Source organism: Triticum dicoccoides, chromosome 6A (genome assembly GCF_002162155.2).
Source record: "Triticum dicoccoides isolate Atlit2015 ecotype Zavitan chromosome 6A, WEW_v2.0, whole genome shotgun sequence".
Lineage (NCBI taxonomy): Eukaryota > Viridiplantae > Streptophyta > Magnoliopsida > Poales > Poaceae > Triticum > Triticum dicoccoides.
Window position 1 is genome coordinate 110,456,483 of NC_041390.1, and position 13,977 is coordinate 110,470,459.

The following is a 13,977-nucleotide window of genomic DNA, read 5'->3' on the forward strand; positions in this document are numbered from 1 at the left end:
AGATCAATTTTTCTTTTAGCCACCAAATAAAATCGACGACCCTAGAATTCATTGGTGTGTCCACATCCCTCTCCCCCGCCGTCCTGCGTCCGTCAAGGCGGTTTCTTCACAGCAGGACTCAAAGCGGCGCTACCTCGGCTCCAACAAGCGCAGGCGCAGCTACATCGATTTTATCAAGCACCGGCTGCTGAACCTGGCGACACCACACACACGTTTAGATCGCTCCAGGTGCCCGTGGACGAGATCTAGGTTCTTCCAGTTTCATGCCATAGAAACCACATGGACCGGGCGATGACCAACCCGATGAATCGGTGCATATATCACGGGAGGACACTACATCAGCATCGGCCACGGGCGTACTAAGCACCCTACATCGACACCATCTGCACCCAATATTCTTCATCGAGCCGACTGCATCGAGCTGTACGACTCGGCATGACGCGGCACCGACATCTCGTTGCCGTGGAGGGACACCTTCGAGCGACGCATCATTGTCGACACGCTGCTACGATGCCAACGTCGACACTTCATCACCAAAGTTTTCATCAATAATCTCGTCAACACACTGTCACCGTTTCTACAACCTCATCCATAAGGATGGACATGCGTCTTGACATTACTACAGCAAGACGCGAATGACACCGACGACAGCACTGACCGCATCCTACGGCTAAGACTGCATTGACACACCGGCATCACTTTGTGAAAAGTCACTACAACCGCTCACATGATTCTGGCAAAAACGTTGTGCGCCAGCGCTGGTTTTTTTCTTTCTTTTCTTTTTGTTCCTTTTCTGTTTTCTTTTCATTTTTCTTTCCTTTTTTTTCATTTTTGTTTTCGTTTTTATTATTTTTTAATTTGCGAAAATCTTTTAAATTCGTGAATATTTTTAAAGTCGCAACCTTTTTATGAAATGATGAACATTTTTTAAACTCTTGATTTTGTTTTTACAAATTCGTGAACAATATCTTAATTCATGAAATTTTTTTGAAACTGTGAACAGTTTTTAAAACTCACGAACACTTTTTTTGAACATGCTGACATTTTTTTAAACCATGAATATATTTTCAAATTCACGAAACATTTTTCTCGAAATCTTGAACATTTTTGAAATCATGAGAATTTCTTAAATTCACCATCAATTTTGTTGAAATCATGAAATATATTTAAATTCATGATCATTTTTTACAAATTCTTGGACATTTTTCTGAATTCGTGACATGTTTTGAAATCATGAACATTTTTTGAAATCAGGAACATTTTTTAAAATCATGAACATTTTTTTAAATTTTGAAATCACGAACATTTTTTGATTTCTTGAACATTTGTGACAAATTCATGAACGTTCTCTTGAACCGTAATTGTTTTTAATTCCCGAGAAGTTTTTTGAAATCATGAATATTTTTTCTGACTTCATGATTATTTTATTCAAAATTCGTAACTTTATCTGAAATTTAGAACCTGTTGATATGCCAAGTTATTAAAATGGAAAAAAAGAAAAGGAAAAGAAGGAAAAAACATGCGGCGTTCCGGCCTGCACATGGGCCGGCCCATATGGGCGCCGAAGTGTGAGCTCACGTGGCGGGCGTTGTATAGGGTCGCCTGCCGCCGCCAAATCCGCAGCCAAATCCGTGAGGACCTGAGGCGGCGGAGATGCAAAGCGTCTCACGATCGATTACTGGTCTCTGCGCCGGCACAATTGGTTCCGCTCCACCTCGCTCATGGCCTCCAGCGCTTGGGCGCTGGCGCTCTAGCGTCGGCAGAGTAGTCTCCGCTCCGCCTCGCTGGTGGCCAATAGCGCGTGAGGGACGAGGTGCTTCACTCCTTCTGTCATCATCAGCCCATTCGAATCGGCATCTGGATCTTCTTTCCAGGTCTGTTATGGCCTCCTTTCATTTCTTACTTCAGAACATGTACAGTGATAATCCTGTGCCTTGTACTGAACTTTTGGATCTGGATTCTGACCAAATTAAATTAAAGAAATTGGTATTTGTTGGATTAAAATTGCTATTACGTCGAATCAGAATTGGAAATATAGAGTTTGATTATTTCACTAATTAGGGTTCCTGGCGGTTCTGTGATAGTATGCATTTTTTTCTAGATAAAAGTGCGATAGTATACATCTTATTTGAGCCAGATGTTAAGATTTGCTTTTATGTTTGCACAACTAGCTGCAATAAGGAGAAGCAGAATAAGCCACACTCGTACAAACCCGAAGGTTGTGCCACTATCAAATGCTTAGACACTGCAAATACGAGGGAGAAAGTGACCAGTGTGAAGAAGTTAACCAATGAGGTCACAGATAGCAATCCCACGAAGGTTGCTGATATATTCATCCCGTCTATCTTCTCAAATAGCAGCCACCGTGATGGAGCCATATACAAGAACAAGCTTTTCACGGAAAACTGGTTTGATATCGACATTACTGACCACAACGAGAGTATGTATCCAAATTACTAAATCAGCTTCCCCATTTTATCCATATTCTCGAATGAGTATTTGCTGCACAAGTCCATATTCGTGAACATCTGAACGGCTTTAGGGTGTAAACATGGAATTAATCTAGAGTTCTAGACAGCTCTAGTCTATTGGTTACTGTATTTCATGATTGGACTTACTTTGCCAAGTTAGATGGCCCAAAGTCAGCTCATGTTGGCGGCAAACTCCAACCTCAGGCTTGGGCCATCCAAATTAGATCAAGTTGAAGAATTTGTTTTGTGCATATGTTTCACAGCATGGGTTTGCACTCAATACTTTTACATTATTCCTAGGGCATTTGACAATTCATGTGATTAATTGATATATTTCCTGCTAGGGCTTTGCGGATATAATTGTACCATCTTCTTTATTTATATAACACTTCTGCCCGTCCACAAATGTAAGCATTTCTAGGATTTTAGGACAGATAAAGGAGTAAGGGAAAATACTATGATGCCCCTCACTGAAGTAGCTAGAGTAGCTCCTGAATGGCCAGCACGAGAGAGGTTGGGAGATAATTTGATGAGGGTTGCTTTGATGGAGGTTGAAGACTCTTGAGATACTTTATGGACAAAACGTCAGGAATGCTTACACTTGTGGACGAAGGGAGTATTATACCTGACCTAACCTTTTTTGTCCAATTTTGCAAAAACTTGTCGGAAAGATAGGATTGCATCAGGGGTCAGCTTTGAGCCCTTATCTTTTTGCCTTGGTGATGGATGAGGTCACAAGGGATATACAGGGAGATATCCCATGGTGTATGCTCTTTGCGGATGATGTGGTGCTAGTTGACAATAGTCGGACGGGGGTAAATAGGAAGTTAGAGTTATGGAGACAAACCTTGGAATCGAAATGGTTTAGGCTTAGTAGAACTAAAACCGAATACATGATGTGCGGTTTCAGTACTACTAGGTGTGAGGAGGAGGAGGTTAGCCTTGATGGGCAAGTGGTACCTCAGAAGGACTCCTTTCGATATTTGGGGTGAATGCTGCAGGATGTTGGGGGTATTGATGAAGATGTGAACTGTCGAATCAAAGCCGGATGGATGAAGTGGCGCCAAGCTTCTGGCATTCTCTCTGACAAGAGAGTGCCACAAAAGCTAGAAGGCAAGTTCTACAGGACGTCGGTTCGACCCGCAATGTTGTATGGCGCTGAGTGTTGGCCAACTAAAAGGCGACATGTTCAACTGTTAGGTGTGGCGGAGATGCGTATGTTGAGATGGATGTGTGGCCACACGAGGAAGGATCGAGTCCGGAATGATGATATACGAGATAGAGTTGGGGTAGCACCAATTGAAGAGAAGCTTGTCCAACATCGTCTGAGATGGTTTGGGCATATTCAGCGCAGGCCTCCAGAAGCTCCAGTGCATAGCGGATGGCTAAAGCGTGCGGAGAATATCAAGAGAGGCCGGGGTAGACCGAATTTGACATGGGAAGAGTCCGTTAAGAGAGACCTGAAGGATTGGAGTATCACCAAAGAACTAGCTATGGACAGGGGTGCATGGAAGCTTGCTATCCACGTGCCAGAGCCATGAGTTGGCCGTGAAATCTTATGGGTTTCACCTCTAGCCTACCCCAACTTGTTTGGGACTAAAGGCTTTGTTGTTGTTGTCGGAAAACTCTTGGATCATAAACTTGCTTAGATGAGTCTTTTGAAGCACATTGGTAATTTTTGTCACTCGTACATTGAGCTAACCGACAATATTCTTATATTCTTTAGGCAGCCGTTCTCTGCAACTTAGCACAATACTTGGGGCAACCAATTGTTTACTCTTTTTTTAGTATGTAATTTCTCTAGTCTATGAACTAATAATTGTTATATGTTGTGTAATCTTTGGTGAAGCTCGGTTGGAGCCGATGATGTTCTCGAAGGCAATCAAAAAAGCTTATTTTCCATGCAACATGTTGCAATTTTTCTCATTGACGTTGGCCGAGTGTTCCATCAACCATGACCCCATAGAATTGTATGGGTATATAGCTGTGCGGGATGATAGGGATGGCATGCGTAACTATGTTCTTAATTATAGCAGGGATGATCCCATCATCACACAAAAGGTACAATTCTAAACTTATCTTTAATCTTCAATCATTGATAATTGTTATTTTATATTATAAGCTTAATCCTATTACATGCGTAGAAGAAATGAGGTTCAACCTACATACAACTCTTGATGCTTATTACAAATATATATATTTGAAATCGTAAAAGCTTGGGATAGAGGATTTAGTATGCAAGATAGAGAATGGAAATGTTGTATTAATTGCCGCCTTGGTTTTTCTAATAGAATTATTATTTGCCCCATGTGATCCCAAATTATGATGAATTTACGGTTCGACGCAGTAATTATGGCCATACTTAAATAACAATAATGTACCATAATGATATGGCTCGTTTGGTCAATGGAAGTGGCAAGGGGTGATAGCCTGTTTACTTACTAGGGAGACTAAACAACTGATTAGGTCGGTTTAATTCTTACTTGCTTCCCAAAATGTTCTATTGTTATCATCTTACTAGCTAAATATATCTTGAGACATCAATTTAGAGGCATTTTTTATGAGCTTAAGTGAGCTAATTTATTTGCTACTCCATGACAAGAGTCAACGTCCTCCTCTCTATCTACCATCGTGCACCTCTTTGGTTCATTTCCTTCGGTTTGCATCTCTTCTTTCCTACCCATATGGCCATATCATGAAAGATACTCTTTCGCGTAAATTGGTCCTTTCCGTTTTCCACTTGTCCAACCAGTATTGTGTGGTCATGTCCTTTCATTGTGCATACTACTATTTGATGAGTGTTGCAACGTTCGTCCACTCGTCATCACTCTAGCGTTCCTACCAGCTAGAGCATCGACCCATAGTGTTACTTCCATATTTTTTCTTCTCCTCCTTCCCTCGTGAAACAACTTGAGTTTGCATTCCCCTCAATATCGCTACTTATTGTCGCTACTTGTTAGTTTACTTCACCACAAAATTTCCTTGTCGAGACTTATGAGGAAGAGTGTGGTACAACCCGAGGGCGTGTTTGCTTGTTACTGTGACCCGAGGTCTCATTCCTTGCTGCAACTTATGAGAAAGAGTGTGGTACAACCCCATACTGATTTCCTTGAGGGGAAGGTACAATCGCTGTTGAGTCGGAGGATGATGACAAATGGGTAGACATACTGTTGTATGCACGCGTCATGTGCAAGTATGGAGGCCCAAACGAAGCATCACCGATCAAGGAGGTGTATGCTCTAGGTTTAGGATGGGGAAGCCTTTGGGCTTACTTTACTCTTCATCGGCAAATCCGAATGTCTCGATCCGAGTTGAGACCCACCTACAGAAATTGATCCATCACCAGCTTTTTCTATAGTGGCAGGAAGTTTCCAACTCTTCGATATGCGCTAGCTAGGTAATCCCTTTACTTAATCTTTACATAGTGCAATATGGTCAGAACAGGGTGTTGCATTTTTAATACAAACCCCGGAAAGAAAGGGAGTCTAATCCACAGATCTTTTTCTGCTCCTTTTCTACCCAATTAGTTTATGTTTGTTCTAATTAAAAAAAGAACAGAACAAGGCAAAGGGGCTAGAAGTTCGCTCGTACTCGGTCTAGACTCCTACCCATATATGACGAGGACATCTACATGTAGGAGAAGCTCATCGCCATCTAACGACTATATTGTGTTGTCCAAGACCCCGCAAGAAGGACCAAGCAGATCTGGCACATCTCACCTAGATCGACGATCATAGCGCTGAGTTGCTTACGAACTCGTTGGATTCACTTTGTAACCATGTTTGTACTCTTCTCCACATATTAGTCAAGGCGGGAGTAGTGCTATTACTCCCGACTAGGGGGACGGAACCTGGCTAAATTGTGTCCTGGCAGCCCTATTGACATGAGGTGATGTTCCAATGATTACAGAAATCATGTACTACTACCTTACCATTATGAAGCGACCAAAATTACACTACAGTTGGCATCGACCGCGAGTACATTGCATTGTCGGATCCAACTTATGCAGAAGTGAATCCCAAGGAAGCAACAAACTTGTGATAATTCATGCAAACTCCACGATAATTGTTCCCACGCAAGAGCTTGAAGAATTGAAAGACGAATCTCCTAGATCGCCAAATGTTAACCACTTGTGGGGTGGTTTGTCTGCCGCATGTTAACCACTTGTGGGGTGGTTTGTCCAGTTGAGAGTTGTGAGACAGGGAGGGATGCCAAGGGGTTGTTTGGTTAGAATGTAGAGAGTCCAATTATAAAATGGAATGACGGTTTAACAAACTAAAATCACATTTGGCTACTCTAACCAATTCTTAGATATGCAAAACTGGATTATCTGAAACCCATAATTTCTAAGAACATGGTATCTCTCTCTCGCCGATCCTGTTGGGCACATTCATCAGCCGAAGAATAGAATCTGCAGGTCCCGGTGGCCGACAAAAGTCGTGACGGGCCCACTGGTGTGCCGCACCTCGAGGCCGCCCTCCTCTAGCCGAAGCTTCCTTTGCACAGTTCGTCCTAGTCGTTCCCACCGTCAAGGTTAGCTCCTTGAGCATTTGCGCACGTGCGTTCAACAGTCGGCGGATCAAATCGATCTAGTTGGTTGCCCTAGATAGCTAGCTTCTACATGTGCATGTATGCGGCATTCTGTAGCTGACAGATTGAATTGTTCCAACTGCTTGCCCTCGATAGCTAGGCTCTACATGTGCATACATGTATGCGCCTGTCATTTTGTGCGTTTGGTAAATGGCGTATCGAATCAATCCAACAACTTGCTCGACTATATGCGCGTGTATGTGACCGTTCGATGAGAACGATCAACCAACTATCTTGTACTTGTACCCCAACAAAATTTGACGGGAGAATGAGAAGATCACGGAAGAACAAGAATAGTATGAATCATTATCTAAATGACAAACACACTTCCCAACCCAAATATAGTCTTCTATACATTGATTATTAACAGAAAAATTAGTAAAATTGGTTTTGCTAAATATCAAGTAAAAACTCGTTTCTATAACCAAACGCATTTGCTATCCAAACAACCACTAAGGTCGTGACCAGGAACATCATGTTGCTCACCCTCAGTCCTTGACCCCTAGATCATATTGGTCGAAGCGCATATTCTGTTCGACGAGTTCAATTATTCTAATATCAAACCCTACCTGTGACACTACCATTTGGTTGTATTGCCTATGATCAGCTTAGCATTCATCACGTCTTGATCGGTGGTGAGAGCTCCCTTAAGGCTGATATGATCAAAAAAGGACCTCAAGCAGATGATAGTCCGACGATCCGTGACAAACTGGCCTAGAATAGTTCCACAGACTTGTGTCAGGGGCGACTCACAAGCCATAGATGAGTGGTGCAGTTCTTTACGACGCTATAAGGTGACATGTGAAGGAATCCACTTAAAAGTGTCAATAGATACATAACCATTGCTTTATAAGCTTATATTTCAGATAGACCGGAACAGGGTCGATTATCATAGGGAGTAGTGCTCTCTTGAAGTTGTTGACTTTAAGATGCCTTACAATGCCCTCCTAGGCTGGCCACATCTCGCTTAGGTTTTTGTCGTTCCAAGCTAGCGACCAAAAGGCATCATCATAGTCCATAGTTCCTTGTGCATGCGGTGGATTGTGATAGACAAAGGTTGAAGTTGGTTCCCCGGTCATCCAGCGAGACCATCGACAGTGCAAACCTGACAGTTTGGGCATATCAACAACCACACATGCCCAGTCGACGAGTTAGCCCCATCCCGCTACAAGCCTAAACTCTCGGTCCTCCCTCAAGACGAAGTCAAGGAGATGCACTTGCGTTGACAACCCTGAGAAGGTTGCCACAATTGGATCCCAGCTCATCAACTTCTGTCTGGACAACAACAAAGCATTTGGTCCCAAACAAGTTGGGGTAGGATAGAGTTGAAACCCATAAGATCTCGCAACCAATTCATGGTTCTATCACATGGATAGCTAGCTTCCACGCACCCTTGTCCATGACTAGTTCTTGGTGATATTCCAGTCCTTCGCATCTCTCTTTATGGACTCCTCCCATGTCAAGTTTGGTCTACCTGACCTCTCTTGACATTCTCAACATGCTTTAGCTGCCCACTGTGCATTGGAGCTTCTGGAGGCTTGCGTTGAATATGTCCAAACCATCTCATATGATGTTGGACAGGCTTCTCTTCAATCGGTGCTACCCCAACTCTATCCCGTATATCATCATTCCGGACCCGATCCTTCCTTGTGTAGCCACACATCCATCTAAACATGCAACCTCCACTACACCTAACCGTTGAACATGTCGCCTTTTAGTCGGCCAACACTAAACGCCGTACAACATCGCGGATTGAATTGCCATCCTATAGAACCTGCTTTTTAGCTTTTGTGGCACCCTTGTCACAGCGAACGCCAGAAGCTTGGCGCCACTTCATCCATCCGGCTTTGGCTCGATGGCTCACATCTTCATCGATATCACCATCCTTCTGCATCATTGACCCCAATTATCAAAAGGTGTCCTTCTAAGGTGCCACCTGCCCATCAAGGCTAACCTCGTGCCTAGTAGTACTGAAACCGCACCTCATGTACTCAGCTTTAGTTCTACTTAGTCTAAAACCTTTCGATTCCAAGGTTTGTCAACATAGCTAACTTCCTATTAATCTCTGCCTGACTATCATTAACTAGCACCACATCATTCGCAAAGAGCATACACCATGGGATATCTCCTTGTATATCCCTAGTACCTCATCCATCTCCAAAGCGAAAAGATAAGGGCTCAAAGCTTTTTTTGGACAATGCGAATATTTTCGCCTAGCAACCTGTTGATATGCCCGGAATTCCTGGGAAAGTGCCCGAATATGGGCTAGACCTTGATGAACCCATTAGGCCCGTCAAGCAAAAGTCGAGGCATTTTAACTCCAACGAAAGAAGGTGGTACATCGAGAAATTGAGAAGCCGAGGCAAACTTCGTCGAGCCTATCCTTCACCAAACTTCATTGAGCCTATCCTTCACCAAACCTCATCGAGCCTATCCTATACCCGCCTGGCTGTCCAATTCGGTGTTAGCGCCGAAGGAGAGTGGCTTACTACATATGTGCTTGATTATACTAGCCTCACCAAACGATGCAATAAGGATTCCTTCTTAGCACCTGCATAGACCGGTTCGTTGGCTCTGCTGTAAGTACTTGTGCCTCTTGGACGCTTACTCTGGATATCACTAGTTTCGTTTGAGAGAAAAGATGTACCCAACATTAGCATTATCACACTCTTTGGCACATTTTGTTACAAAACAAGGCCCTTCAGGTTGGAGAACATTGTTTGCTTGTATGAGTTCGCCGTGTAGGAAGCCTTACACACTCAGATCGAAGACAATACAAATGAAAAAAGAGCGAAGACCTAATTATAGACATCGTCCAAACTTTCGACACCTTACATAATTTAAAATTATGCTGAACCCCGACAAGTGCATCTTCAGTGTGGAGGCAAGTAAGATCTTTGGCTTCCTACTCTCATAACAAGGGATCGACCCAACCCGAAGAACATCAAAGTGATCCTCAATATGATGTCTCACCTACAAACATCAAGGAGGTCCACAGGCTCGCGGGATCAATGGTTGTCCACAAGGCATCCTTTCCCCATATAACTCACAAGCAAAACTCACATAACTATCACAAGTAACCCACAAGGCATCTTTTCCCCTAAAAATAACTACTAGACATCCTTAGCACACCACCTTGCCACCTTGGTCGGTAATGATCCTTGTGGGCCTTCAAGGCCTGCGCATACCTAGTCCGATACGGCTTATATTGTACACACGCTGCTAGGATACGCTAGTACGACTGCCCATTGATATGGTGGACGATGTCATCTAGGTTGAAATGCATCCAAAGAGAGGTAGAAATACCAAGGCCATTGAGAAGGTTGATCAAATTAGAGACGGTTATCCCTTGTGATCATTGGTTGAAGCATTCATTGTTCCTGCTCTAGGTCCTTGAGTTCTTTGGAATATAGGTATTCCACATGGCGCCCAAGTTGATCCTTCGCCTCGCTATCTTCGCCCAGATGGCAATGGCTTCCCTGGGACACTGCCGAGCACAACGCTCTGGCCATTATTTCAGCCCGACAAAGTTTAATAGGACAAGACCCCAAGTTTTGAACATCTCTTAACTTGTTGCCCTGGATAGTTGGACCTAGGCACCCAACGAGTTTCTAGAGATTCCAATCACGTTGTCATCGGGACTCCTTGTCGTGAGATGAGCGATTGTGTCCAAAGAGGTGGCTGACCCTAAGTTCCATAGGGTGTGTTTGGTCTGAGCCCCGACTAGCCAAACCAACATTTAGCATGACCAAATCAAGGGCATGGCCATTTTCTTTAGCCGGAACACCTTCCATTCTAATTATGAGGAACCGACCAAATCGGCGGCCATGGCACGGATTACATCAGGCGGAGATCTGAATACCAAACATGCTGGCTATCAGGATACCTCTGGCAATCATAGGCAGCCAAGGTGTGCTTTGGGAGATTACAAGCCCTAGGACAGTATACAACTTTGTAGTCTATGAATCCACTGCAACGAGAATTTGGCTAAAGAGAATAACAAGTGGGCCATGGTCAAAAGAGGTAGAAGTGATCGCTTGCTGTAGGACCAAATCAAGGGCATGCCCGTTATTTTGGTAAGGTGTTGTTGTTTGAATTATAGCCATGTACACATGCCAAGTTTTTGGCAAGACTTGTAGGTTTTTCAAGAGTTCAGGATTTATGCTATCATTTATCTGAGTTATTGGCTAACGTTCATTTGTAGAACTCATTTTTTTATGTGAGTTTATGATTTATGTGACCATCTATTTTAATGGTTGGTACTTGACTAATGTTCGTTTGTAGAACTCAAATTAGTTTGCTTTCTAGGAGTTTAGGATTTGTGCATTTATTGCAATTGTTCATACATGGCTAGTAAGGATAGTTTCCAGTTTGGATATTCCTTAGTTTACTATGTACAGCTATAAATTAACAACAAGAATAATTTTATAGGGTTCTTCCATTCAAATGACTGGACCTAAGAGAGGCATCGAATTGGTTTCCCCTGTTTTAATAGAGTTTGATATGAGGATCAAGAATGGAGGGCAAGAGGAGGAGGATCTGCAGTTGATAGATGGAGCAATATCATGCCATGACCGCAGATCATGGAAACCAGTCAAACATCGCATTAAGGGCAATTGTGGTGCTGTTGACATGTCTTTCGCATGTGTTGAGCTAGCAGTGGAAGCAACAATATAAGTAGTCATATCAGAGGTGCATAGTAGTTTCAGTTTATCTCTGCGGTCCTTTGTTTATGTTTTGGAAGACTACGAAGAAATTCAGCTTTTCCATGGCTCTATTGATCAATCGTGTGGCTTGAGAAGGTTTGTGCTTGCTGTCTCGCGGGGTGACATGATGATATTGAAGTTCAGGTTTGGTAACAGTGATGTTGAACGCCGATGTTCTTTTAAAGCTGAGCTCTACGGATGTTCTAGTCGACAGATAAAGCATGAGCTCGCTAACATCTCAGTCAAGGTGAATTGGTCCACAAATTCAGCTTTCTAGGCTCATGGCAATGTTGATTAGTCACGTTCCATGCGAAGATTTATGGTTGCTGTTAACGTGGGGAACTTTGATGCTATTGAAGTTCTTTCTTTTTTGTTGGACGGATGTGCCCTTTATTACATAGTGATTTTGTGCTGGAACTAAGAGTATTGTTTACCTTAACCCCCATTCTATTTAGCTGTTGGAATGTCTGCATGTTCTTTAAGTTATTTTTATATGTGTTACTAGTTGTTGGGGCCACCAATGTGGGCCTCCTGAGTGTTCCTTTGTGTTGCCACGTTGGCTCTCTACATTAGGCTGGCTTGTGTTGGTGCTATGTTGGCTCTATACATTGAGATGGCTTATTTGTTACTCCCGCCGTAGCTTGAAAAACGTTCTTATATTATGGGATGAAGGGGGCACTTGTTTTGAGTTGGCTGGTAAATATGCAAAATGTGTTAACAACCTTATCAACAAACAAACAGATGAACTCGACCATTTGAGGCATGTCTCCTAAGGCTGGACAGGGAGCATGGCCTCACCCCAAGCACAAGAGACAAAATGAATTAAAGGTGGGCAGCACTAGGCATTAGAATGTTGATTGTTTGCATTCCATCAGATCGTGGGCTATTGGATTATAAGCAAGATAAGCGTCCGATCTGCTAGCTAGACACACACATAGAGGAGCGTGTCTAGGTGGTTAGTTTGGATATGAATTAACTGCGATTTATTTTCATAATGCTTCCGTAAATCATGTCTATCCTATATTCCTATTTTGATCGTACATACATGGAATTAACCCCCAAATTAAGCCCATCGCACTTGGTCCACGCATACAGGGTTGCTTCTGAGGCAAATATTATTTCCATTATTATCCAAATTTGCCTCTTGTTTTCAATGTGTTATTTAAATATTTTGCTCCCAAAGTTAAAAATTGCTCCCATCGACTACTGAATTGGCTTCCATGGAGAATCAAACTTGTTGTGATTTGGTAAAAACTTGTACTTGTGTGATGTTTTACTTCAGAAACATCAAAAAAATGCTTTTGTCCACCAGATAGCTGTTTCTGTACAATAAGACCTTTTGGTGGAAGAGAAACATTATCATGAGTATGTATGCTTTAAACATATCAGCGTTGTGTTTCCTGGGAACACAATTATACAAATGTGCTCAGTTTGCATAGATGGACAGAAAATTATGCTTCCATAGTTCCATGTGGACATACAATTTACATTGAATACATGCTCAAACAAACTGGTAATTGCTCCTACTTGTTGTACGGGATGCGACAACGCGCCCCTCAAGTCGCTGCATTTGGCATAGCTCCTCGAGGCACAGATTATTTTGGCGCACGAGCAACACATAGGCTTGAAGAAGTCACTCATCCATGCGGTGATGCTTCAAACAAAAGTAAATTTGGCTTCCGACGAGGTGGTGCTTCCAGCGCTGTCCAAATCACCCCTGAATTGCTTGAAGCAATTCATTGTTCCAACCGAAGCAATAGAATGTTTGATTGGAAGCATGTAAGAGGTATGTTTGGCGAACTAGTGTGAAAGAACAACAATATTGCTGGAGCATATAATTTGGCATTTTGAAACAACAATAAAGTAGGATGGAATATACTACAATCAGGACATGACTATAATTATTTGCTTCCGTGAGAAGAATAGAAGAAACACGAGTATTTAACAAAAAACTATCACAATTGGTGAAACCGTGCCTACAAACTATCACTTTACAAATTTGTGCGAAAACTACCATTTTCTTATTAATCCTTGACTAAAAACTACCATGTCTGAAAAGTGTCTGATTTGGCTCTTTTAAATGTGTTTCTGACTAGTTGGGCCCACACATGAGCGGGCTAAAAAAGCAATCCAGTCCTGTAGCAGCGGCAGCGGCAGGAGGAGGAGGATGGTGGTGAAGAGCAGAGGCGGCGGCGGCGCGGAGGAGGGGG

The 13,977-nt window shown here is 42.8% G+C and overlaps 1 protein-coding gene across 1 annotated transcript; it reads left to right on the forward strand.

Annotated features, from left to right (window-relative positions):
• The first annotated feature begins 1,613 nt into the window (after positions 1–1,613).
• Positions 1,614–12,244, forward strand: LOC119315375. Its single transcript, XM_037590004.1, has 4 exons — positions 1,614–1,874; positions 2,172–2,440; positions 4,321–4,532; positions 11,493–12,244. The coding sequence occupies exons 1-4, from the start codon at positions 1,654–1,656 to the stop codon at positions 11,736–11,738; spliced, it is 948 nt and encodes a 315-aa protein (XP_037445901.1). The 5' UTR covers positions 1,614–1,653; the 3' UTR covers positions 11,739–12,244.
• The last annotated feature ends 1,733 nt before the right edge of the window (positions 12,245–13,977 follow it).